This window comes from Seriola lalandi, unplaced genomic scaffold (genome assembly GCF_002814215.2).
Source record: "Seriola lalandi dorsalis isolate HSWRI2012SDOR001 ecotype SW California unplaced genomic scaffold, Sedor1 jcf7180002054777, whole genome shotgun sequence".
Lineage (NCBI taxonomy): Eukaryota > Metazoa > Chordata > Actinopteri > Carangiformes > Carangidae > Seriola > Seriola lalandi.
Genome location: NW_019525330.1, coordinates 441,612 through 466,582, shown reverse-complemented (window position 1 = coordinate 466,582; position 24,971 = coordinate 441,612). Strand labels below are relative to the sequence as shown.

The 24,971-nt window shown below is 39.8% G+C and overlaps 2 protein-coding genes and 2 non-coding genes across 6 annotated transcripts; 1 reads left to right on the top strand and 3 right to left on the bottom strand.

Annotated features, from left to right (window-relative positions):
* Nucleotides 1–2: 2 nt before the first annotated feature.
* dapk3 (death-associated protein kinase 3) lies at nucleotides 3–7,913 on the bottom strand. The gene is made up of 9 exons (XM_023425419.2): nucleotides 7,829–7,913; nucleotides 6,904–6,995; nucleotides 4,490–4,850; nucleotides 3,507–3,636; nucleotides 3,272–3,320; nucleotides 3,155–3,181; nucleotides 2,896–3,048; nucleotides 2,735–2,780; nucleotides 3–2,005 (listed from the first exon to the last, which is right to left on the bottom strand). The coding sequence occupies exons 2-9, from the start codon at nucleotides 6,963–6,965 to the stop codon at nucleotides 1,457–1,459; spliced, it is 1,377 nt and encodes a 458-aa protein (XP_023281187.1). The 5' UTR covers nucleotides 6,966–6,995; nucleotides 7,829–7,913; the 3' UTR covers nucleotides 3–1,456.
* A 1,667-nt stretch (nucleotides 7,914–9,580) lies between these two features.
* Nucleotides 9,581–9,652, bottom strand: trnae-cuc (transfer RNA glutamic acid (anticodon CUC)). Its single transcript has one exon. It is a non-coding gene; the product is annotated as a tRNA-Glu (tRNA).
* Nucleotides 9,653–10,170: 518 nt separating this feature from the next.
* trnae-cuc (transfer RNA glutamic acid (anticodon CUC)) lies at nucleotides 10,171–10,242 on the bottom strand. The gene has a single exon. It is a non-coding gene; the product is annotated as a tRNA-Glu (tRNA).
* A 1,397-nt stretch (nucleotides 10,243–11,639) lies between these two features.
* sppl2b (signal peptide peptidase like 2B) lies at nucleotides 11,640–24,821 on the top strand. Of its 3 annotated transcripts, none has more exons than XR_002761772.2 (15): nucleotides 11,640–11,752; nucleotides 13,579–13,695; nucleotides 14,178–14,360; nucleotides 14,490–14,579; nucleotides 15,144–15,283; nucleotides 16,393–16,535; nucleotides 17,984–18,080; nucleotides 18,526–18,642; nucleotides 19,593–19,674; nucleotides 19,802–19,876; nucleotides 19,966–20,028; nucleotides 20,186–20,285; nucleotides 20,670–20,747; nucleotides 21,064–21,352; nucleotides 22,116–22,254. XR_002761772.2 is itself a non-coding variant. In XM_023425370.2 (15 exons), exons 1-15 carry the CDS (start codon nucleotides 11,705–11,707, stop codon nucleotides 22,296–22,298), a joined length of 1,677 nt encoding a protein of 558 aa, XP_023281138.1. In that variant the 5' UTR covers nucleotides 11,640–11,704; the 3' UTR covers nucleotides 22,299–24,821. The 3 variants fall into 3 exon arrangements, 1 of the variants encoding a protein (XP_023281138.1); XR_002761771.2 differs by having other exon boundaries at nucleotides 21,064–21,517; nucleotides 22,116–22,239; XM_023425370.2 differs by having other exon boundaries at nucleotides 21,064–21,224; nucleotides 22,116–24,821.
* The last annotated feature ends 150 nt before the right edge of the window (nucleotides 24,822–24,971 follow it).

Below are 24,971 nucleotides of genomic sequence, written 5' to 3'. Positions count from 1 at the left end.
GATTTAGTTACAGTGATAACTTTGTTTATTTGAAACAAACCCAGACAGTTTCATTTTTCAGCTCTTTCTTACACCTTAGAGACAGATTAAAACATATTTTTGGAACACTGCTATAATCATTTAAGTGCAAACGGGTACATTTCTCTACTGAAAAATACTATTGACTATATCATATACTTTCTATGCTATACATGGGGAATGTGTTGCCTGGATGTGAAACGCATCAGTGGAATGTTTTAAGTGTGCAGGGATGGTGTGAATGAAAACAGAAAAACTAACAGAGATACAGTAAGTTTCCATGCACACTATTTGGTTTACAAGGCTGCTGTGCAAAAGTTGTTGCTTTTAAGACATTGAGCGATATCAATGTGATAGAAATGTCATTCAGTAACAGATGAGTGCTTGCAGAGGCAATAAGGTCGATCAGTTTACAGGCACTGCAAAGATGAGTTTCTACATTCTCAAATCTGGCAACGCTTTATTTTACAGGTCCATAAATTCTGATTCTCATTTGCAAATAATTACCTAGGAAGTTTCCTGGAGAGAACCATGTTATTTGGGGGACAGCAGGTGAGCTGAACATGCAAATGTGAACTGAGTCTACAAACAAATAAAATTCAGCAAATATAAAAAAGATAAAGTAAATGAATGATTAAAGAATATTTACTGGGGTTTAAATGGAGCAATATCTTTCTTTGAAATCTTTCTGCAAATCACAACTAATTGAACTAATTGAAATGACAGCGTGTCTATTTTCCCTGTAACAATTACCAAACTGAGGTAATAACAGACCTGTAAAGCAAAGCATTAACCTAAATCTTCTATGCTGAGGGTTTGTGTTTATTGCATCCTTTACAGTCGACACTCTGTCCCAATACATGAGAGAAATTCAATGTCAGCTGCAATCAAATCTGAAATGCACGTAAACGGATAAATAAATACCCCTGACTTCTGTGCAAACCTGATACTTTAAGCTGTATATTGTCACACTTTCTCACATAACTGGCCAATAACCTGAGGCTGGAGTAAATAAGCAGATGTCTATGTCTTTTAAAGCACTGGACAGTTCAGACGTAATTTAGTGTCTAAAAAGATAACCACGGTAACAAAAAGAAACAAATGCATTCTCCAACTGCAATACCGACAACGGCAAAAAAAGCCAATGTAGCTTGCAAATAATTTTGTTAACTCTGATGCAGCTGAATTATAGTACGTAAAATCTCTAAAATCATAAATTAATTTATAAAACACTGGAATGAGCCTCTTCGTGGGGGAATGGGTTCAGTATATTGCCTCTCTGCTTCTTGCTGGTATTCTCAAGCATGACATAAAAAGGGTGGAACATTTTTCCCGATGGGCAGCAGCATAGCTTATGATGACAACTGACCCACTCCAACTCTGCTGCGTAGCACGCATGCAGAGAAGACGGGCAGGAGGATACTTGAGAATGAAAATGTCATTGTTGGACGTCAGCCCTGCTGCCGGAGCTGAGCCCGTCCTTCTCTGCAGATATGGACTTGACCAGTTCCTCCACCCAGCGGACCTCAGAGGCCACCTGCTCAGCCAGGACCTCGTAGCGGTTCTCCAGGCGCCCGAACTTGCGCTTGAGGATGTTGGCGGCCTGCATGGTGACCCGGGCGTCCTCCTGACACTTCTTGCGCTGAGCCTGAGAGCGGTGCAGCTCTTGCCGGATATGGCTCAGGTCGCTGGAGATGCTCTGGTTCTCCTCCTTGTACCAACCCTCCTTCTCCTCGTAGATGGACAGCAGCGCCGCCACATCCTCCTGGCACGAGCGCTGATTGCGCTCCAGATCTTTCAGGCCTTCCTCTGCCGCTGCGATCTCCTCGAGCACCTGGGAGAAGCGCTCAAAGTTGACGTAGGTGTTGTTAGGTGGCATGCTGGAGTGGGACTTGATGGTGTACTCCTTCAGACGAGTGGTCTTCAGGCGCCGACGCTCAGGCTTGTGGTCTCTCTCCTCAGGACGCACGTTCCTTCTCTTAATTACCTGGAGAGGAAAAATTCAAAGGTTTGAGGTGATTCGATAACATACCCCGACTGACACTGGCTTTTTGAGGCCAACACCGATACTGATGTTTGATATATTGCTATTAAACTCATTTTGTTACATAAACACACCACATAAACAAACAGTGCTTAAATTTGATTAATCAAAGAATTGTGGCCAAGATATGTTCTTTTGCAGTTAGTCAATAACTTAACAGCAGCTCTCTGGCTGAAAAATCATGTAGTGAAACTGGACTGCTTCTAAATGACCTCAAACATCTTTGGCATTCCTCTACTACAATTTTTTTGTTAGTTTTCAGCCAACATATACACTACTTACAGTAACAATTCAGACATGCACGTAGGGGCTACACTGTGTAGAGCCTGATAGGTAAAAGTTATAATTTTTTACTGAATCTTAAACTATACTAACAGCTAATGAAGAGAGGCCAGCACTGGAGTACTGTACTGTGCAAAATTATTATTAATTTTTTTATATTGTATTAATATATTGTTCTAATATAGTCATGTAGACACAAGAGCATGCATTCAGTTCTCAGCACTTTCAGAATATAAAATGACAGACCTTTGAAATATTTCTTAATTATAAAAATAAAAAAACAGATAAAAAGTTTGTTAATATGAATAGACAGCGCAGCAGTTCAGTTGCAAACATGACTGTGAATATTATACTGTAAAACCAGATATAAATGCTGGATACAACACCCACCTTAATCCAGGGGTGCTCGAGACTGTCATCAATCGTCATTCTCTTCCTACAAGAGAAAATAATCCACTGGTGAGAAAATGACAGAGTTTACACTTTCATATGTTTACAGAAAAGACATTTCTCTCTTTTTCTTGTGGCGTCGAATGAGAAGATATTCTTACTTTGGATCCTTGACCAACAGACGGCGTATGAAGTCTTTGGCCAGCTCGCTGGTGTTGCTGAAATACTCCTCATCAAAGTCGTAGTTGACAGCTGAGATGTTAGTCAGGGTCTCCTGCTTGGTCTCGCCAAGAAACGGTGAAGCACCACTCAACCTAACACAGAGAGAGGCTTCGCTTTAGATGACACATGGAGGAGGGGTGAAGTGATTTCTGCTTCTACAAATGACAACAGCCAGTCATGATGTGAAGCATTACTCACAGAATGTATGTGATTACTCCGATGCTCCTGCAGAGTAGAGAAGAACCAAACATGAGTGGAAACTGTCGCATGAGAACACATCTTCAGAAGGGAAAAAAACACAAGTTCACATCTTACCACATGTCCGCCTCCAGTCCAAGTGGCTCATAGTTGACTATTTCTGGCGCTGTAAAGCACAGAGGAATGAACACTTTAATTCAAACCAGATGTGATCCGAAACATCCACTTACAAGGTTTACCTCACTTGCCAGCGTGGGCACAAACCAGCACAAGAACTGAATTAGGATTTTCAAAGTGAAACGTTCTAACTGTGTGAAATGGATATGTAGGGGGGGGGGGGGGGAGATCTCACCAACAAACTCTGGTGTTCCAAAGATGTTCTTGAACTCGTTTCCTGCTTTAATCTGATGAGCAATCCCAAAGTCAATCAGTTTGATCCTGGGGTTGGGGACGTTCTTGTCCAGCAGCATGATATTCTCAGGCTGAAGAAACCGTGCGAGAAGGAGGAAATGTTTGAATTTTGTACACATATACACAGAGAGAAAGTAGAACATGTTACCAGGGCATTTACTTTCCCTTGATCTTAGATTAAAGCTGTATTAATAGATGTTTTGGCCACTTGGGATTATATGGCATACAGTTGCTTATTTATACATTCAACAGACACAAGTCTTAATAACTGGTCATGTCCATGTGACCTAAAGATCAATAAGGGAATAATCATCGCCACCATATCATCACATTATTCACCAATCTAGAGCTGCAACTAATGATTATTTTCCTTTTCGCTGCTAATCATTTTCTCGATTATTTTAGTTTGGTCTATAAAAAGAAACTCCCTACAGCCCAAGGCAACATCTTAAAATTGCCTGATTTGTCTGTTCATTAGTCCAAAAAAACAAAATGTATTTCAAATATGTCAAAGAGAAGCAGCAAATTTTCATGTCTGAGAATCTAAAACAAGAAAATGTTTAACATGTTTGCCTGAACAATGGCTGAAATGATAAATTATGTAAATAGATGCTACTTTATTTTCTTTCTAACTAATCAATGGACTGATTAACCATTGCAACTCTACAGAAATCATAAGCCAAATATATCTTTCTGCTTTTCTGCCCATAGACTGTATACATTTTTCTCACAAGCAGCAGGACAGCGTGTCAGCCTGTCAACAGTCCTGCGTTACAGACGGAAAAATCTCAGAACACAGAAGTGCCAGATACTTATAGTACAACATAACTTCTTCTAACACCTGAACTTCTCGTCAACATGTCATTTACGACTGTTGGCCCAGAGCCTCACATACAAGCGGTCTCAAACATACAGACTGCTGACCTTGAGGTCAAAGTGAGCGATCCGTTTGGAGTGGAGATACTGAACACCGTCCAGGATCTGTTTGAGAAACTGGGTGGCCTCCTCCTCCGTCAGAGATTCTTTCTCAGCCAGGAAGTCGAACAGCTCTCCTCCTGACACCAGCTCCAGGATCAGGATCACGTCCGTCTTGTTTTCAAAGATGTCGTGCAGGGTGATGATGTTGCTGTGCTGAATCTCCCGCAGGATGTTGACCTCGCGCTCGATCTCTTCACGGCTCACTCCTCGCCGGCTGGATGACAGTCGCCGCTTCTTTATGAACTTCGCAGCGTACTCGATACTTGTGCTTTTCTCCTTGCACTTGCGAACAATGGCAAACTGTCCACTACAGGAGAGAGAGAACAGAGGTGTGAATAAATAAGAGCAATATTATTTCTTACATGCAAAAGTAAATAGGACTTAAATGATTACTTTATTTCTTGGCAATTGAAAGAAAATTGTCTCCAATTTTGATGATAATAGTTAGTCTGTGATCTTTATAGTCATTTATCAAGTAAGAATAGCAAAGTAGCCAGTTAAATCAGCACAGCTACTTAGATTTGCTTTTTGTGTTTTTACAGCTTCATGTTATTCTAATGATTTCATTCTTGGCTGCTGGTCAGAGTACATACAGCCACATACAGCCACATACAGCTATATCAAGACATCACTTGGGTGATGATTGTTTTTGACTAAGTCAGTGTGTCCAAACTTTTTTATAAATATAGATAATGGCGTCGATGTTAAACTGAAGAGTGATTTTTCTTCCGAAGATTGCTTCATATGAGGGATTTTAAGTGGCCCAAAAAAAGTGACCAAATCTAATTTCACAAGATAAATCACTGTATAAATATAATACCTTATCAAGTCAGTTCTGTTTGTAATTAAATTATAAAAACCTAATTTTCTTAACAAAAATAAAAAGAATCTGCCACTGCAGTGAGAGTATTTCAGTCTTTTTTTAGAAATCAACATGTTTGAACTATTTTCATGAGTTGTGAGTCTGTATCTATAAAACAAGAGAGGAGAGGGCATGTTGGTGCAACAGAATGATGAAACTCAATGATTTTGGAAAATACTTGGAAAAAGTTGATCTACATAGGAAACAAATAGAAGACTTTTTCCTCTTCTTTTAGGAAACTTTAAGTTGTATTAATGAGGATGCAGGATACAGATTTATTATGGGGACCCACCACAAGGTCCCGACCCCTGGGTTTGTTTACACGAGATTAAGTGATGGATTAATGAAAAAAATAATTGATAAAATAGTTGGTAGTGAAAATGATTCTTCGTTGTCTTAGTAGAAGGTAAACAAACCTAACACATGTGACGTGATGCTGAAGCAACTGGAAGAACAACAGTACATGGTCAGCACAGAGCCATATGTATTACTGTAAGTAAAAATAATGGAAATATTATGTATGTAGTCTATAGCTTTGTTAGGAAATGAATGGCAACCAACAGAATGTAATCTGTGGCAAGGAATAAAAAATCTACCATCTAACAATGCATGTCTGTGCAGAGAATTTAATTTTCACCCATTCAATGTCTGCATACCTTTCTATCAGAGCACACACACACACACACACACACACACACACACACACACACACACACACAGTGCCCTCTCGAGACACTACACCACAGCAGAGGTGGAAAGGCACATTGAAAAGCAGTGATGTCATGCTTTTGCTGCATTACTGCAGAAAGAAAATAGCTAAGATAGAAAGTTGATTTTAACCTTCTAAAATTTGAAGACTCATTCACAGGGCAGTGTAAAAGTTTTTTTTTTTTTTATATGTTACCGATAATATTTTGGCCCTGTTCAGATGTAAAGTTTTGGAAGGACTGCACTTCACACCTGGCATCAAAATGCATCTAGAGTACATCTCAAGCAATCAAGTGTGATTTTATTACTCTTCATACTAACATTTGCTTTAATTCATGGAAACCTACAAGCACTAATAATCAGAAAAACAGACATATGTGCACTGCCCATGGCTAGAAAAAATATCTGAGGATGCAAATTGGTACCTTGTCATACAAACTTGTCTGATTTGTTTAACATCTGAAAATCTACTGTCATTCTATGTACACACTACGAACTAAAAAATAATGTTTTCCAACGCAAACAGGTGGCAATTTGTATTCACACAACAGAACAAACAGTGTGTTGATGACATGACTCTCTGATAACCTTCAAATGTGTAAATGAATAGATCCAAAAGCATCATTTATGTGTTTTGTGTGGACTGAAACTAGTATTTGGAGCAGTCGACCAGCAACTGCGAGACCCAAGACATGTTAAGGCCCAGTATGAACAGTGTGTTTGTATGTAGAGGTTTTAGCTGGATGCTTACAAACACAATGTGTTTTGTCAGAGAAGAAATGTCACATACCTGCCCAGTTCCTCTCCCATTTCATAATACAACTCGACATCCTCTTGCCTGAAGCCAGCCATGGTATGATAGGAGTGAAGCCTTGAGATTCACTGCAGTGAAAAAGAAAATAGAATAAGTTATAAACCCTATAGAGACTGGCAGTGACAGACAGCACAGGGACCAAAACAATGCCATGTGAGTGGGTTTAAAAGTCTTTGGTGTAAGCCAAAATAAACATTTTCCACTTACAGGGACATTCACTTCCTATTACCTGCCTTCTTTCCTCCTTATTTGGCCCGAGTCAACACAGCTTTAGTTTTCAGAGACTTTCTGGCTGATGTCAGACCCCTGCATACCAGTCCTACTTACATCATCTCCTCCCTGGACCAGCTATCTCTGACTCAATTAAAGGGACTGGGGGTTAAGCTATACTCCCGCCTATATGTCAGTTTCCTCCTTGGAAACTATTATTGTGCCTAGTCTATAAAAAAAAAAACCTATTAAAATAAAACAATTTCTGATTTTAGCTTATAACACACCGCTGGGCGCTGTACAAGATGCTGAGTAGCGACTCTGCTGCTTGTGTTACTAGCAGGAACCAGAGACATTTTCCCCGTGGATTATCATTCATATCAACAGCATAAAGATCGAGCTAATTGCTACAAACACAGTGGTAAACGCGGGCCAAAGGTACAACCTATTAACTTTTTCAAGATTAAAGGAGTACAAACTGTTTTAAAGGAAGAATTAAGGGAATCCCGACGACGGAAGAGAGCTAACGCTAGCCTAGCTGCGTATCTAGCTAACCTGCTGTATAAACACCGGCTCTCGCTGTCTATGACTTCACTTTGGAAAATATACGATTAACGACACTAGAATATTGTCAGAAAGGCACATATTTAACCAAATAAATTGTGAAGGCAATGCAACAACGGGTACTTACAGTACAGTTGGCTACGACAGCTGCATTCCTCTGTAAAATGTGAGGACTGAACGGTGTCAAGTAGCTACGATGACATGTAGAATTTCCGGCCCTGTGATTCAAAATAAAAGCCTCGCTAGTTTTTGCTGCCAAATATGTTATTTGTGGTAGCCCTACATATGATTGGTATACTTCTTTTTGTAATGCACCGGGACTAATTACTACAGTAAATATTCATTTTGTCCACCACCAATATTACTGAAGCAACACTGAAAGCATACTCTTTATATTTAAAGGCCACCTCCACTCAAATGTTTTTGCTTATTGTAACTTCACCTGGGTGTTTGTAGAATGATGTATGTTGATGTAACAGGAGGATGTAACAGTTAGTTTACAGTCAGTCATGATCCAATATGTAATCTTACATGTGTAATGTGGAAACTTGAACCCTTTAGTTCACAGACATGGAAAATTAAAGGTTTTTAGGTCCATTCAAGTTTATCTATCATGTACAGTTAATTTCAAATATACATACACAGACATGTGCAAAGTAGCAATAACAATACTGTAAGTGACAACTATATGTAAAAATGTTGCTCCTAGGTCAGGTTAGGATTAGGTTTTCAATATAGATGTGGTACCTTTTACACCCTGCACTTTCACCACATTAGTTGCACTAATGTATGCTGTAGCACCAATTCACATCTTCTTATAGAAGCAGGTGACAGTTCTACCACCCAATGGCACCTCATTAAATCCATAACGAGGTGAAGGAAAGCATGCCTGTTTGGATGCTCAGTACTTTTCTGCTAAAACTGTGACATTTATCTTCATAAATGCTTACAGACAATATCAGCCAGCCTGTCAGACAACCAGACAAAAATAAAACAACAGCAAACGCACACTGAAATTGGTGCTTTTGTTGTGAAGAAAGAAGTCGTCCAAGTTCCGGTGTTGATATGTGACTTGTTGCAGGTAACTATCCAGCAGAAGGACGGACATATGGAATGACATCATGCTGACTGTATCAACCCGCTGCAGTACGTCAATGAATAACAAGATCCAGCATGCAACAGCAAAGATTAAAGACAGACTGGGGTGATTCAGACCACAACAAAACAAATAACATTGGGTGCCATAGATGACATCCATTTCATAAAGAGGATACTCAGACAGAACATATGTATTCACCTAACTTTTCTGTTTCGACTGATAAGTGGTTTAATGGTTAGGATGTAGTCCAATTAAAACAGCATCTGAATGTCTAAAATGAAATTCTGATCACAGGCATATACAAAACACATTAAATACACACTATACAAAATGTCAAGAACATACACTATCCAACCTGAACTTGAATAATTAAATAATACAGAAACAGTTCATTCTTTATTAACCTTTCACAATATCTTTGCTAGTTCGATTCTAAAACAACTGTACGGTATAAAAACTTACTGATACTTCTGATGTCTTAGTTTGACAATTTTCCTTGATGACATACCATTAATTTTATTTACACAGAACTCAAGTGTAGCTTAAAGTCTCCTAGGTATTAAAATCCCTGCATGGTGTAATTGTGAAACAGATTTAACAAGTAGTCCGTTATGATAGGCTACAGTGTAATGACATAACGTATGACACAGTAGGTGTCATATGATATATGTATATATATGTATATATACAGAGTGGAGGACTCTGTGTGAAGTGGCAGAGACTGGTCTGCTTTAATGCGAGGATGTACAATGAAGATGACCCGATAACTCTTAAAAGGTGTTCCCTGACCGGGAATCGAACCCGGGCCGCGGCGGTGAGAGCGCCGAATCCTAACCACTAGACCACCAGGGACTGCTGATATAGGAAAAGAGCTAATATTGATTCTTCGACAGTATTGATATTACTATACATGGAAATCATGAAGTTTTATAAATGTATGTATACGTTTAATGAGCTCAGGATGGTAGCAGAAGATGCATGTACGGAGGAAGAAAAACGTCCAAAAAATAAATAAATAATAGGAAGTATTAATAAACAAATAAATAAATATAGGAATTAATAAATAAATGAATAAATAATTGAAGCAAATGTCAAACAGCCAAAAATGTCTTTGTCCCAAATTTTCCAAAAGCTTTAAGATTGACACAGAGTATGTATGTAGCTCAAAAACAAAACAACCGAAGACCATTATGAACAGCTGTTGTTCAGGTTGTTCAGGTGAAACCTTTGAAGGAACAAGTTAGAACCAAGGATACATTTTCGTTGATTTGGATGTGAACTACCGGCCAGATGATGAAACATTTCCCAACACATACTAATATTTGAATTACCAACCGCCCTTAAAGTGACCCAACCAAACTTAAAAGGTGTTCCCTGACCGGGAATCGAACCCGGGCCGCGGCGGTGAGAGCGCCGAATCCTAACCACTAGACCACCAGGGACTACGTACAGGACTAAATGTGGAAAAAAAACTGAGCGGCTGAATACGGTATATAGCTAGATAGATTGAGAAATATAAATGTGCAGTATTTCATATTAGCCTCCTTACAAAGTTTACGGTTGAGGAAACAAAACTTTGCATTGATTAGACGTTATATTCGAGGCTGATCAGTAGGCTATAATTTTAGTGAAAATAGAGGGTTATTGATGGAAAGCAGAGCTGTAGCCTTCTTATTCCAAATTGCATGGATTTGGCATGCTGGAAGTAACCTACACTGTAAACCCCAATCCATCCATGACACAAAAATTAGTGTGTCATCTTTTCCCAGTCAAAGGGTCTTATACAAATTTAGAGGCAGAAATAATGATAACTAGGCTATAGATAAACTGAAAAACAGCGATAATTTTATTTTGAAGCACTCTGCAAATGCAATAACAGCAAAGCACTGCCTGGAAAACATGCTCAACCAACATAGCTCATTCTGTAAAGGCTGTACACAACAGTAGACAGTAAAATAAGACATTATAGAACTTTGCTGTAGCCTTAACTTTTCATCGGAGGACACGCTAGCCAGCTTAGCTAGCTGGCTGAAGGCTGCCCAGACACTGTGGGAACCATAGCAACCGGTTATAACCAGTTCCGTTTCAATTAAAGGACAAATTGTGCTGATTTGTATGGACAAGATAAATTGAGGATGCCTTTATGAATGCATGATGTTTTGCAGCTGATGGAAAATGTACACCTCAAAGACATTGGCTGCATACTTTCTACTACCTTCGTGAGGAAGCCCAGTAAGCTATATATCAAAGAAACGTTCATTTTAGGCAAAATATGTGAAACGTTATGAAAACGAAGATGTTAGTTCGCAGAACGTTCCCAGAACTGAAACTGTTAGCTGGGTAAGTCCCCCAGCAGCTAGCTTGCTTGCTTCACGCATGGCCATGGACGATAGTCTCATAATACATCCATGCACATGGCCCACTGGCGGCAAGTTAGCCGCCTCCCCCTTGCCGACCATATGCTGAAATACATAAAAAATACATAAAGTAAAATTCCAGTTCAGAGTAATATACACTATATTTTTTGATTATAATTATTGATAATCACTTGTTACAGCTGGTAAGGGTGGGGATACCTTATGTAAGTCTGGGTAGCATGTAAATTTCTTTGTCTAAACCTATCACAACATAACATATCCAATCCCGGTTAAAATCAGGCTAAAATGCTTAATTAAATTTAAGTTAAATGTATCATCTAACTTCTGTTCCATATCAAGACTTTTACTTTGGCATAATTTTTGACTGACTTTGACTGTAACCAATCAGAGAGGTGCTTACTGGCCTCACGATAACAGCCAATTAAAACAACCACATACCAAATGGGCGTGTCCTGTTGGAACAGCTGGCTTCTAGCAGAGCCGTTGGACGGTGGTTGATGGGGGAAACAACAACGAGCTAAGCATCATGAGGGTCCCTGAAACACTGATTTGGGCCGCTATTCTCGTCCAAAAGGTGAGAGAGACCGCCCCTTGTTCACCGAAAACTGTTTATCTGTCTGTCTATGTTGGGTAGCGACACGTGGTTGACAGAAACGGATTGTTCTTTTTTCTTTTCTAACCGTGTTCCGGGAGTCGTAGCTGGGATGCTATTAGCTTGCAGTGATCACCGTGGGCCCTGGAAACCCACACATCACTCACCTTCAGATGCACCATTCACGGAGCAGGATAATCGCTGATTCACCACATCACTGAGGCACCACAATGTTTATAACAGACTGCATTTTAGTATCAATCAACAGACAGAGGATCGTTAAATGGTAGCCAACAGCTCACATTAGGCTACAGAAGGAAACGGCAACGCGTCTGAAATTCGCTTCTTGAAGCTAAAACAGTTCACTGATTATAACATTTCTGCATAAAATATTGAAACCAACTGTACTTTGACCCGCTGAGTCCAAGTAAAACTAATATTTGACGTTTAGTCAGCCTTCTCTGGTCTGTACAACATTAAGTTCGACTCGTTTGTTGTTATAGATTAGACTAAATTAGATTCTTAAAGTCTTTAAATCCCACTCTAGTCCAGGTTTGAATCCGCCTTCCTTGATAATGCTACAACTGATCAAACTATATAGATATAGCTGTATATAAACGTTTACAAAATACAGCCCCTGTATGAAAGTAAATACAATGCATGTAGCCAAAAACATATTAAAATGAGCCTTTCTTCAAATGTTAATGTGCTGTTACAAGTGAAACTGAAAGAGGCTGGCTACTACAACAGGACATGATCCAAAGCAGACCTCAAAACCACAATAAACTACTTCAAGAAACACAAGCTGAAGCTTTTGGAACGGCGCTCACTGTCCCCTGACCTGAACATCACTGAAAATCTGTGGATAGATTTTGTATCAAATATGTCAGGACATTAAGTAACCTGGGCTATTAGGCACTGTTGCACATGTCACAATTACTGTGTAATGTTTTTATTTAATGAAAAAGTAACAGTAAGCATGCATTAACATTTGAAAGGCTCACCACACTCATGGCTGTAACACAGGAGGTAATGTGTGTTCACGAAATGTACTTTGAGTAAGTAATAAAAATATGGTGGTGACAAAAACAACAGGAACTTTAGGATATCAAATCAGGGCTTATTTATGGAGTAAGATGACAAGTTATTGATGAAATGTATATACATGCACAAGTCATCAATCAATTTTTGTTGTATTTGAGTTCATTATTTGGATATATGTTATTTGGTTTGTGTACTGATGTAATGTATTTCTGTTTATGATTCTGTTGTTTAAGTTTATATTACAAGTTTGTCTGTCCTACCCGAAAAATTGATTAATCAATAAACAGACAGAAATTAATCAGCATCTATTTTCATAATAGATTCATTTTTTTTAAGTAAGCTTTTGAGCAAAAATACCAAATGTTTTTCTAGATTCAGCTTCTCAATTTGTTGTTTTTCTCTGTATTACATCACTGTAAAATAAATACCTTTGGGTTTGGAACTGTTTGCCAGACAAAACAAGGCATTTGAAGACATCACCATGGACCTCTACAGTAAACGAATAATCATAAAAATAATTGTCAGGTTAATCAATAATGAAAATAATCATCAGTTGCCGCCCTACTTGGGAATACGTTGTCTCTTGGATTGGAGTGTTATATAGATCTATAAACTAGGCACACCACTTTAACAGAACCATACATATTAGCAGACTTCAGGTGAAACAGCAACAATATTTCCAGTGCTGCTGGAAATAATGTTCACGTCTATGATCTAAAATCAAAGTTTGTGGAGTGATACTAACATTGCTGTTATGTTGACAGGTGGTGGGAGAATATGGCATGGCCCATTTCAGTGACAAGGGCAAGAGCAAAGGAAAGGATTACTGCATATTCTTCAACTCACAGTGGGCACGTCTACCTCAGGACCTTAATAAAGCAGTAAGTCACTTGTGATCAACACGAGGGGTAACCATGTTAACTTTATAAACATTACATTCAGATCAATAAAATCTTTTTCGGGAAACATACAGGCTGCTGAAATTTTATCTCCACTCTCTTTGCCTGTTTGGTCTGAAGATACAAGATCTATCTGACGGATATCAATATAATGAGTTACAGTAATCTACTCAAGAGGAAACAAGTGCACGAATTACAGCATCTAAGTCATCAGAAAGTTTGAACACTTAAAACTGGGTTTTATTTTTGGATATAATTGTATCATTTGGGGAACACTTTCTGAAACAGTCTTGTTCAAGTCTTTAACATGAAGTTTTAATAATTCACCAAACATTTCATACATCGATTATCATGAGCCAAACCAAATAAATTCTCTGTCATTAGCAAGAAAATGTATATTAAGAGTTGAACCATAAGAGAATATCCTCCAGCTGTTTAACACTGCCAACCTTTTCGTTTTGTAGTCACGTCTCCAGATCTATGACCTGACAACATCAGTCCTGTGCTCACCCTCTGAGGTCCCAGAGGGAGGCTTCCCAAACCGCATCCCCATGGTGATGAGGGGCAACTGCACTTTCTATGAAAAGGTCCGACTGGCCCAGATTAATGGTGCCAAGGGGCTGCTCATTGTCAGCAAGGACAGACTTGTAAGCCTGAAGATAACTTAAAGCATTTTAAGGCCGTTGCTTGTGCTCATTATGCATCGAGACTGGACTGACTTTTGCTGCTCAGAAAACAAAAATGAATGTTTTTTTTTTGTTTGTTTTTCACTGCAGACACCACCAGCAGGAAACAAGACTCAGTATGAGGAGATTGACATTCCTGTAGCTTTGCTCAGCTATTCTGACATGCTGGACATAAGCAAGGTGAGAAGTTGGCTAGTTGACACAGAAACCACCGGTTACCGGTGTGATACTACTAATGTATCAGTACAGTATACAGTAGTACAGTATACCTGTCAGGAGAGACGGACAGGTATATGACTGGCAGTTGCCATGGTTTATCATTGCCATGATCATTGCCAGCAACTGAATAATTCTTGCTTGATGGTCTGTGTGTGCTCTGTTTTCATGCCTCTGTGCCAGCGACAGCCAGGGCCGGAGGCATTATGTTTTTGGGGTGTCTGTCCGTCCCATTCTCATGAACGCGATAGCTCAGTAACGGCGTGAGGGAATTTCTTCAAATTTGTCAAAAACATTCACTTTGACTCAAGGATGAACCGATTAGATTTTGGCAGTCAAAGACCTCACAAAACGCATGTTTATCCATAACTCAAGAATACACACAGCAATTATGACAAAATTTCGAACAAATGGTTAATATTTTATATTATTCTGGATAAACAGTGATGTAACCTGAAACTACTGTGAGTGGCGGAGGCACTGAATCTGTAGTCTTGTCCAGACCTAATACTGTTCTGATTCCTACAGACTTTTGGTAAGGGACGACTGGTTGCCATGTATGCACCCAATGAGCCTGTGTTGGACTACAACATGGTGATCATCTTCTTGATGGCAGTAGGAACGGTTGCCATTGGAGGATACTGGGCCGGTAGCAGAGACAGCAAGAAGTAAGTAGACACGATGGAGGGACAGAGTGGGGAAGTGACATCCAGTGTAGGATATCACTCCATGATTTTGAATATTCAGGTCTGTTTGGGAGTTTCATATGTACAGAAGTAACTTTACCTAATCTGCATGTAACCACAGTATAATTAGTGAAGTCCCAGATAATAATAATAATAATAATCATTTTTTTATTTTCATATAAGAATTTACCACATTTCCTCTAGTGTTTTTAATCTGGATCTCAATTGTGTCCCAATAAGTGATATAAACTTAGTGTCATATGAATAAATATCTGTCTTTTAAAAACCATGATAATTGCTTGTCTAAAAATTGAACATTATGATATATGTTCTGAAATTTTAGGTTGTATCTTACAATATTAGCTCAGTATTTTCTATTACACAACTAAATGTGATACTTTATGACAGGACACAGAGTTCCCTCCGCCTGTACGTACCACGCTTTTAGTCTGAAGGCTAAATTTAAATAAAAGTTAATTTATCAGGAGAGTCATCCCTGGGGAAAATTAGTCATAGTTTTCTTGGCTAAGTATGTGTGCTCAGTGTTTCTCTTACAAGAGTGTGTGCATGTCTCTTCTTTTCAAACCAAGCAGTCTGCATTGTACCCCTGCAACTGCTCTAAAGGGCAGTGTTGTTTATTTGAGGCCGTATGAGTGACTCATCTGCTTGAGCCAATCAGAGCCTATCTTGTCTATCTCGGGTTGCCAAGGTGACTGAAGCCACTGTCAGACGGGGTCTCTGACGCACAGGACCACAGGCAAAAAAACATTTTGGAATATGAGTGTGTGTGTGTTTTGAACTTGGGAATGAAGTGAATCACCCAGCCAGCTAAATGATGGTAAATATTGACTGTGGATGGAAGGATGGTCATCCTGGCTGCTTTGGCAAGTCAAAAAGCATCAGTGAATAACGTTTAATGAAACTAATGAAAGAGAAAATCCAAGAGGCTGGCTAACAGCATTCCCCTAGACTATTTGCTTTGTGAGGTTGGCACAAGAAGATAAGTCTTTCTATGTAGTGATCATTAGGCTTTAGAGTTATGAATGTGCTCCCAACGTCCCAAATGCCGACTTTCGTTTGTCATCCTGCAGGCGTTACATGAAGCACAAGCGGGACGACGGCGCAGAGAAGCAGGACGAGGAGACGGTAGACGTCACCCCCATCATGATCTGCGTGTTCGTGGTCATGTGCTGCAGCATGCTGGTGCTACTCTACTTTTTCTATGACCGCCTGGGTACGACACAGACACTCACACACCACTGATCTGAACACGCACATTATAACACACAATATTCTGTTTCCTCAAAGATACTGCTTCACAATTGGGGGGGGGGGCTATTTGGCCTGATCTGCTTCTCCCTGACCAATATATTAATAGTGGTTTGAGTCTTGTCTGCCCAGTAGTTATTACTGTGTTGGGAATGGTCGGCCTCGCAAAGTCAGTCTTTCATTTTCTTTCTTCGCTCATTGTGGGTCTGGCATGGTTAGACGGGCATTTGCTTTTGATACAGGCACTGCAGAAGATGACTGAAAGTGTTTTCCTTGTGCGCCAAATAATTTCAACTCAAGGTCCATTTGCTTTCAACCACATCTTGCAGGCTTCCTTGTGTTCCCTGACTGAGAGAAGCTTGAATAAACGCACCAATTACTTGGCTGTCATTTGACTTTTCTAAATTTGAAACTGCATAAATATAGTGGCTGTTTAGGAAACACTGTCAAATGTTTCCTCCCTGGGTTGGAGAGATAGATAGATAAATAGATAGAGAGAGAGAGAGAGAGAGCACAGAGGAAAAGAACAAGAACGTGCAATGTAGCACTATTAATAATAGTGATATAAGCGGCAGTAACAGCAATAGTAATGTAATGGCAACTGTAGTGCTCCTACTGATAAAATTTGTGTTGACAGCTAATAACATTATTAATAATCATTATAATTATAGTAAATTTGAGCAGGTTTAGCAGCAGGTGTTTAACAGGATCATGGGGGTAGTAGGTGGTTTGCAGTTGCAGATCCAGACTCTACAGCTGCAGCTCTGGAGGTGGGAGGACCTGCGGAGAGTAACAGGAAGGAGATAGAGAAGGGGAAGGGAGAGAGAGAGAGGCACACAGTCTGGACGTTCATGTGCTTGAGGGAAAAAACAAACGGTTAGAATGATGCAGTGATGTAAAGTATGTGTAATATGGTCCTCAGCTGCTAAAACCAAGATTTAAAATTGCTTGTTAAAAGCCCAGACAAGCAGAGCACATCTCAGATAACAAAGTGAGATAATAATTCTTCCATTTAGCCCCACTGTAAACTCAAAATCCCTCTGAGCTACAGTTGACATTGCGTCCTGTAGCAGCTGTAGATGCTGTTTGCAGATCTGGATGTGTGAACCACTTGATTGTAAAGACTGGCAGCACTGCAAAAGAGCTTAATGGCTCAGATAACATTTCTCTGATAAATAGATTAAACTGATCGGTGCTGAAAGACCGCTTAGTGCCTTTGAATCACTGTTGCACATTGACCCAACAGACCAAATACTGCAAACACAGTGGTGAAACTGCTACTTCTATTCAGGTATTAAAGGGCTTACTTTGTCAAAGAGCACACATACCAAAAAAGTGTATTTCCTTCTGTAGAATATGAGTGAGATATCATGTGTTAATGGATACTAATCTCTCACTTCCCTCACTGTTTAGCCATTTGGGTCATCGCCATCTTCTGTGTGGCCTCCTCTGTCGGCCTGTACAGCTGTCTGTGGCCTTTTGTCAGGAGACTTCCTTTCTGCAAGTGCAGGTGAGACTACACAATATGCTTTCATAATGTGAGCTGCTCAAAAGTCTGTTTTCAGCACCTACCATATTTTTTTCTGAATCTCCATATAGCTGCGTACGTTCTGTAAGCCTCGTCTACAAATTTACTTACTCTCAAACCTTAACTAACAGCTGTCAGGCTGTTATGATTAACCCTGTTTTTTTTAAGTCGTACTCTCCAATTAAATGTTTATTTTACATTTACAATTATAGATATATATATATACACCTGCATCTCATGTGGTTAAAGTTAGAGATTAGGCCTTGAGGTATAATTTTAGGCATATACAGTAATTATTGCTTATGACCGGGTCTGGACTCTGGTGATAGTAGATGTTAGGTGGTGACTGTCAGACTGAGTTTTATTCAAAGAAAATGTCCTTGTTGTGGTTATATTTATTGATTTGTGGGCCGTCTTTTGATCACAGGATCCCAGAGAACAACCTGCCATACTTGCACAAGCGGCCACAGATCCGCATGTTGCTGCTGTCAGCCTTCTGCATCGGTGTCAGCATCACCTGGATGGTGTTTCGCAACGAAGACCAGTAAGTGCAAAGAGGGAAAAAAGTGTCAATTTCATTGTTTTACAAACGCACACGTTTAGTAGTTAAATGCAGAGAAAAAAACAAACAGTAGTTGCTGCATTCAACTGAAGATGTTTTTCAGGATATGTTGTTTACATGTTATTATGGTGCTCTGCCTTTGAGTATCCTGGTCTCCAGTTAACAGAATATTCCCATCACACACCAGCAAACCTGCCACCTGTGTTCTCTGAGCAAGATGTGTGTTACGCCTGTATCAGACTTCACTTCATGCGGCTTGGGTGGATAAAATAGCTCTCTCGTTTTAAAAGAATGCATCTAAGAAACATTCAAGACTGATTGAAATCCATCCTAAACAGATGCTGAGAAGGTGTAAATGCATCCGTTTTTCAAGATGCATGTAATCTTTACTCTTTCCATTGTGTAACTATGTCAGCGGTCTGTGGAAACAGTTGCTCACTGTCTGATTTGTTCTGTCTCCTCTGTCTATAACAGCAGCTGAAGTCGCACTAAGACTACAATGAATTTAGCCACTGTTCTGTCTCACTAAAACAACAAAGAAAATTGTTGTTTGTTCAAATTTAAGTGTTGTAAGTCTCATCTGGATTTTATCCATGTATGACACACTCTACAATGTAAGTGCAAAAAAGTGTTTGACATTGTGGTGTAAATATCCAAACACATACAGAGACAACAGTGTTAACATTTAGACTGCAAATTCACTCAAACTCGTAAAAACGTATTTTCAGTTGATTTCAGAATGTGCCGCAGAAGTCTGCCTACACCCAAGAGCTTTAGTTTACAAACAAGCGCACTTCACTGTGGGTGTTGTTTGCTGTGTGTCGGGTGACATAATGGTGGCTTTTTTTTCTGTCTGTGTGTGATAACATGTTGGAGGTACATCATATGAAGATGGTGTTTGCTGACTCAAACTCGTGTTGTGTGTCCTCCAGGTGGGCGTGGGCGTTACAGGACGCCCTGGGGATCGCCTTCTGTCTCTACATGCTCAAAACAGTCAGACTGCCCACATTTAAGGTGGGCTATAAACCATCATAGATGTAAACTGTAACAATGTGGAAAGTGGTTGTAAAGATTTTAATGGTGTTTGGCTTTTGTATCATGTTAGTTTTAAACTGACCATGTATTTTTCTATCGTCTACAGGCTTGCACTTTACTACTGACAGTCCTTTTTGTCTACGATGTTTTCTTCGTATTTATTACACCCTTATTTACAAAGGTATGCCAAGACATTTTTCACTCAAACCTATTCACATGTCTACAGTCCATTTTACTGTGCTTACGTTACTCGTGGCCTTTTCTCCGCAGAGTGGGGAAAGTATAATGGTGGAGGTAGCGGCTGGTCCCTCTGACTCCTCCACACATGAAAAGGTGAGCTTGTTTTCAAATTCCACAACCCCCTTTGGGTGTAATGGGGTTAAAGAAACATAACACTTACATTTACCGCTGCTCCTTCTGCTCAAAGTGCTCCTCTCAGCTCAGAGGAAAAGTCATTGATAGTTAACACTAATGGTTGTGTTTTCTCCAGCTTCCCATGGTGCTCAAAGTGCCAAGGTTAAACTTCTCCCCCCTGGCTCTTTGTGACCGGCCCTTCTCCCTCCTGGGTTTTGGCGATATCTTAGTACCAGGTAATAAAATGCATCATCACACCAAAAGCCACTCAAACAGCTTAAAGCTCATCAAAAAAATTATTAAACGACAATTGACCACAGTCACCCGATTTAGTCTTTTCTTCGAACATAACACATTAATGTGGTTGCCAACTATGTAAGCGCAGAACAAGTCAACAACAATAGCTGCATACTTAATGCTATATAAGTGCTACATTTAGTTCTCATGAATTAATAACTGCACAATAATGTCCTTTAGTCTAGAAAATATCCGGTGTTAATATCAGATAATGTAGAGTGCAGTGAAAGACTTTGGTTTCTGATGACTAAGTGTGATGAGATGGGGCTGAATACAGTAGCTGCTCTTGTTCTGAATGATCCTCTGCTGTTTTTTTCTGTCAGGGCTGCTGGTGGCATACTGTCACAGGTTTGACATTTTAACACAGTCCTCCAGGATCTACTTTGTGGCCTGTACGATCGGTAAGTGCCGGGCAGGGGAGGCGGCAGTTTGTGAGCAATGTAATTGCATAAAAATATTCACTGTACTCCTCTGTGATTTGAGTATCGTTAATGAAGTAGAAGATCAAGCAGCTCTTCCTTAGATTCTACTTTGAAATACAAGTGTCTCGCTCTGGGTAGTATTTTAATTACAGGAGGCCCACCGAGTTTGCTTACAAACAATATGTAAAAAAAAAAAAAAAAGGAAAACCAGCATCTTAAGTGTTGGCAGGACATGACTGGACTTTGGAAATGTTGACCCTCTGTGCGTTGTCTCACTTTGTCTCTCTCCTGTCAGCTTACGGCATCGGCCTGCTGATCACCTTCGTGGCCCTGGCCTTGATGCAGATGGGTCAGCCGGCCTTGCTCTACCTGGTGCCTTGCACTCTGCTCACCAGCCTCACTGTAGCGCTGTGGCGCAGGGAGTTGCCCCAGTTCTGGACTGGAAGTGGATTTGTGGTGAATACCAGTTTGATATGACTGCCTACTGCCGAAGAACAAAAAGACTTAAAAAAAAAAATGGCAACAAAAGAAAACAAACAAAAAAATCTAGTGTTAAATAACATGCAGAGTAAAGTGAATTTCAAGTTGAGTAACCCCTTTAAATAATTCCATTCGTTCCAACTGCCTCTTTCTGTTGTACTGTCCCCCTCCCCGCCTTCCCTCCCATCGCTGCTCCTTGCCCTTCATTTTACTGTGGGTGTGCTCTAGTCTGCTGCTGAGGGCTCAGCTGTCTGTGAATGTCACTGCAGGTATTCTATCTGGGCTTGCTACTTCACACTCTACCATTAAAACATCCTGATTCTACTTAGGGTTCATTTTTGTTATTGTTTTTCTTTGAAGAGTAGATATGTGTTTTTGTGTGTGTGCGTGTGTGTGCGTGTGTGTGCGTGCGTGCGTGTGCGTACATCTGTGATAGACTAGTGATCACTTAGCAAAGTGGGTAACTACAACAAGAGTAATCATTGGTGGTGCTGACAGTCATGTAGACTAGCTTGTTATTTTTCAAACAGCTTTGTGTCTAGTTTCATGGGCTTCAAACCCCCAGTGGGTTTATTTGGATAGGCTTTCCTTTCCATGATGCATATCTGAGACTGTTTAATTTCTGACTACAGGAATGCCTCTGACAACAATATTAAGCGCAAATCTCCTTTAATTTGGATAAATTGTTAAAGGAAGATGTGATGAAAAAATAATCTTGTGGACAGAGGAATGACTGTATACTTTATGATTGTGTTTGTCTTATCCTAGTTCTTTTGTATCTGTAATTATCATAAATAATTTATATTTAGTTTTCAGTTCGATACGTTTCAGTGATCTCACATGGGCTCTGTTTTTTGTCCTCTGCAGCCTGCCATAGCACTCGCACCGATAAACTGTACACAAACGGCAGCACCACAGACAGAGGGGCCCTCTACTAAACCAGAGCCACAAACCTCAGAAGCCACCACTCAGAGCGAAGGCTTGCCCCAGCACCCGCCTCAGGAAATGCCCCTGGCTGAGAGAGATGAAGACAAAGACAAATCTAACTGAAAGGACTTCTAGTATGGTATATTCCATTTCACTTCATGTTTTATTTCTTGTTGAGTTTTTTTCTACATTGTGTCTCAGTCAATGGACATTTTAAATACAGACATTTATTTGCACTTGGTGCGAAGGGAAGAGCAGAGGAAATCTGCATTTTCTGAATGGCTGGCTCAGCGGGGACACAGGATTGGACACAAGGTCGAGGCATTGAAACTGACAAACACACCAAGTATAAACCCAGCACAGAAGCCCCAACAACTTCCTCTAGTAACCTATTGCACAGTCTGGACCAGTGGTGGAAAGTAACTATGTATTTTACTCAAGTAAGTACAGTTGTAAAGTATTTGGACTTTACTTGAGTATTTCCATTTATGCTACTTCATATTTCTACCTTACTACATTTCAGAGACACTCCACTACACTCACCCCACTACATTTATTCCACTGGTACTTTTACTTAAGTAAAGGATCAGAGTACTTCTTCCACCACTGGTCTGTGCCACTGTCCCTATGTAAAGGGAGTGAAAAGCCAAATCTGGAAGCTACTCAAGCTTTTGAACCTTAAATACTACCCTGACACTCAGCTGAGGCTCCTAAAAACCTTAAAGGCACGGTCACACCAGCATTTGAAATGGCAAAATTTTGCAGCAAGAACAATTCATGTCAATGCAGATGCTGTAGTCACTGCAGTCATTCAGAGAGGTGAGGTTAATCCTTGATTAGTTTTTCAAACTTTGGGAACTTTAATCAAAATGTATTAGTGATGGATTTAATCTCTAATCTATAGTACAATAAAATGAGCCATGAAAGAGGAATAATTTGTAAACAGTTAATGTAGAGCTGCAACTATTAGTGGATCAATAGAAAATAATATATAAATAATATTGGAGCTTCTCAATTTTGAGGATTGTAAGCTTTACTGTCATGACCCGTAAAGGCATCATCTTGATCTTTAAGAACTTACGACAGGCACTTTTCACAATTTTCTGACATTTCCGAGACAAACTGATCAATCGAGAACTGGCAATCGGAAAATCGGCAGAGAGCAGATAAATTCGAATGACTGGTGCTAGCATGTTTTGGGCTGGTTGGCACGTTAACAGTTAGCTCACTAGCTACAGAAGTTCCAACTAGCCCTGCCAGTCGTCACAATGTCACCAAGCCCCTATAACCAGATATTTCACTGTTCCACTTTTCCTGAGTGACCAGGCCTTAAAGGTCTCACTATGCTTACAATGTGTTTGTATGAGATGTGTTCACTGAGCATGTCTAAAGGCAAAGTGTCTAAAGTTGTTACAGCTGCCCTTGAAGCGATGAGTTGTACAAAGGCATTTGTGGTATGTCTACATGGATGCACATTACAGGAACACTACACAGCTGGCCAATCGCTGTCTGAAGCCAGCGTGATTCAGATTGTCTCGGAAAAGTTAGATTTGAGGGGGCTGCTTCCAACGATTTTTTGAGGGCTGGAGAATTTGGGTAAAGAAACTTTCAAGCACTTCGTCTGAATCATACTTGGACCCTTCATCTCAAAAGCACACAGATACACACTGCATAAGAAGCCATTTTAGCTGTCTTTATCCCTCCAATACATTATAAAGTAATCCAGTGTCAGAATATAAAGTACAACAGTGATGGCTGAAGAGTGTCATAACCTTTAAAATGTGGTGCTATCATGGTTGTTGACTGAGCCAAAGCTATTAGATTTTTGTTTTTTTAACTGAAGCATTTGTTGATGTTTCCTCATCTTATTTTTGGTATATTTTGTTTTGCATGCAATAATTTCAATTTTTCCCTTTTTATATAAAATGTAGTGTATAATCTATAGTGTAGACTTTGTATACATTATTGGTGGTGCGACACTTTAAAAAACATGGGCCACCAGTTTTGTTCCCCAAGTAGTTATTCATTTTGTCTTAAGAACTGGTTTTGGCCTTATGGTGTCCATGTTGGGAGGTGCAGTAGAATGTGTCACATGTAAAAGCTTATGAAAAACACAAGCACTGTGTTTTTGTCAGATTCTACAGTTTAATGTGTGAACTGAGGAGCGAGTGATGGGTTACCAATGTTCCTCGGTTAGTTTATATGAAGCATTTGCACAATATTTTTTAATTCATGTGCTAACAGAAGTTGTTGGTTCATGTCTGTATATGTTCATGTATATTCATAATGGTTTAAAGAAACGGAAGCCAAGGTGTCAGTATATCCTGAAGGAGCCATCTTAAACTCCAGAGCCCAGCAGTCACTTCACTCTGTACACTGTATTACAGATATATTTCTGATTCTCATTCATTTCTGACGCCTGTTAACCGAGACCTGTTTAAAAGCCGAGGGTTAAAAGTTAAAAATAACTTGGTCAGAGGTCAAATGACAGCAGCTTGGTTGTCTGGATGTGTGCCCTCGCTGATTCAATAGAGCAGTGTTTTCCAGGACATGAGATTATTCATTCACCAGTATAGTTTGTTGTCACCAAGTGGTTTTTAATGCCTCTGTTGAGGAATACATATAATAAACAAACATTGTATTTGATATTTGGTGTCTTTTGTTCTTATTACACATTAAAAGTGTAGGTTTAAGAAGGATGCTGTCGTCTACTGCTGCTACTACCTGGATATGTTGATGCCCAACATAATTCAGCTTCTGCCAGCGGTTCCATGAGTCTGAAAGTGTCTTTTCATC

Coding starts and splice junctions, on each gene's coding strand:
- dapk3 (XM_023425419.2), bottom strand. CDS start 6,965: ATGGCTGGCTTCAGGCAAGAGGATGTCGAGTTGTATTATGAAATGGGA. Junction 4,851..6,903: donor ATGGGAGAGGAACTGGGCAG/GTATGTGACATT, acceptor TCTCTCCTGTAG/TGGACAGTTTGCCATTGTTC. Junction 3,637..4,489: donor TCGCTCACTTTGACCTCAAG/GTCAGCAGTCTG, acceptor CGGTTTCTTCAG/CCTGAGAATATCATGCTGCT.
- sppl2b (XM_023425370.2), top strand. CDS start 11,705: ATGAGGGTCCCTGAAACACTGATTTGGGCCGCTATTCTCGTCCAAAAG. Junction 14,580..15,143: donor ACATGCTGGACATAAGCAAG/GTGAGAAGTTGG, acceptor TGATTCCTACAG/ACTTTTGGTAAGGGACGACT. Junction 21,225..22,115: donor GGACTGGAAGTGGATTTGTG/GTGAATACCAGT, acceptor TGTCCTCTGCAG/CCTGCCATAGCACTCGCACC.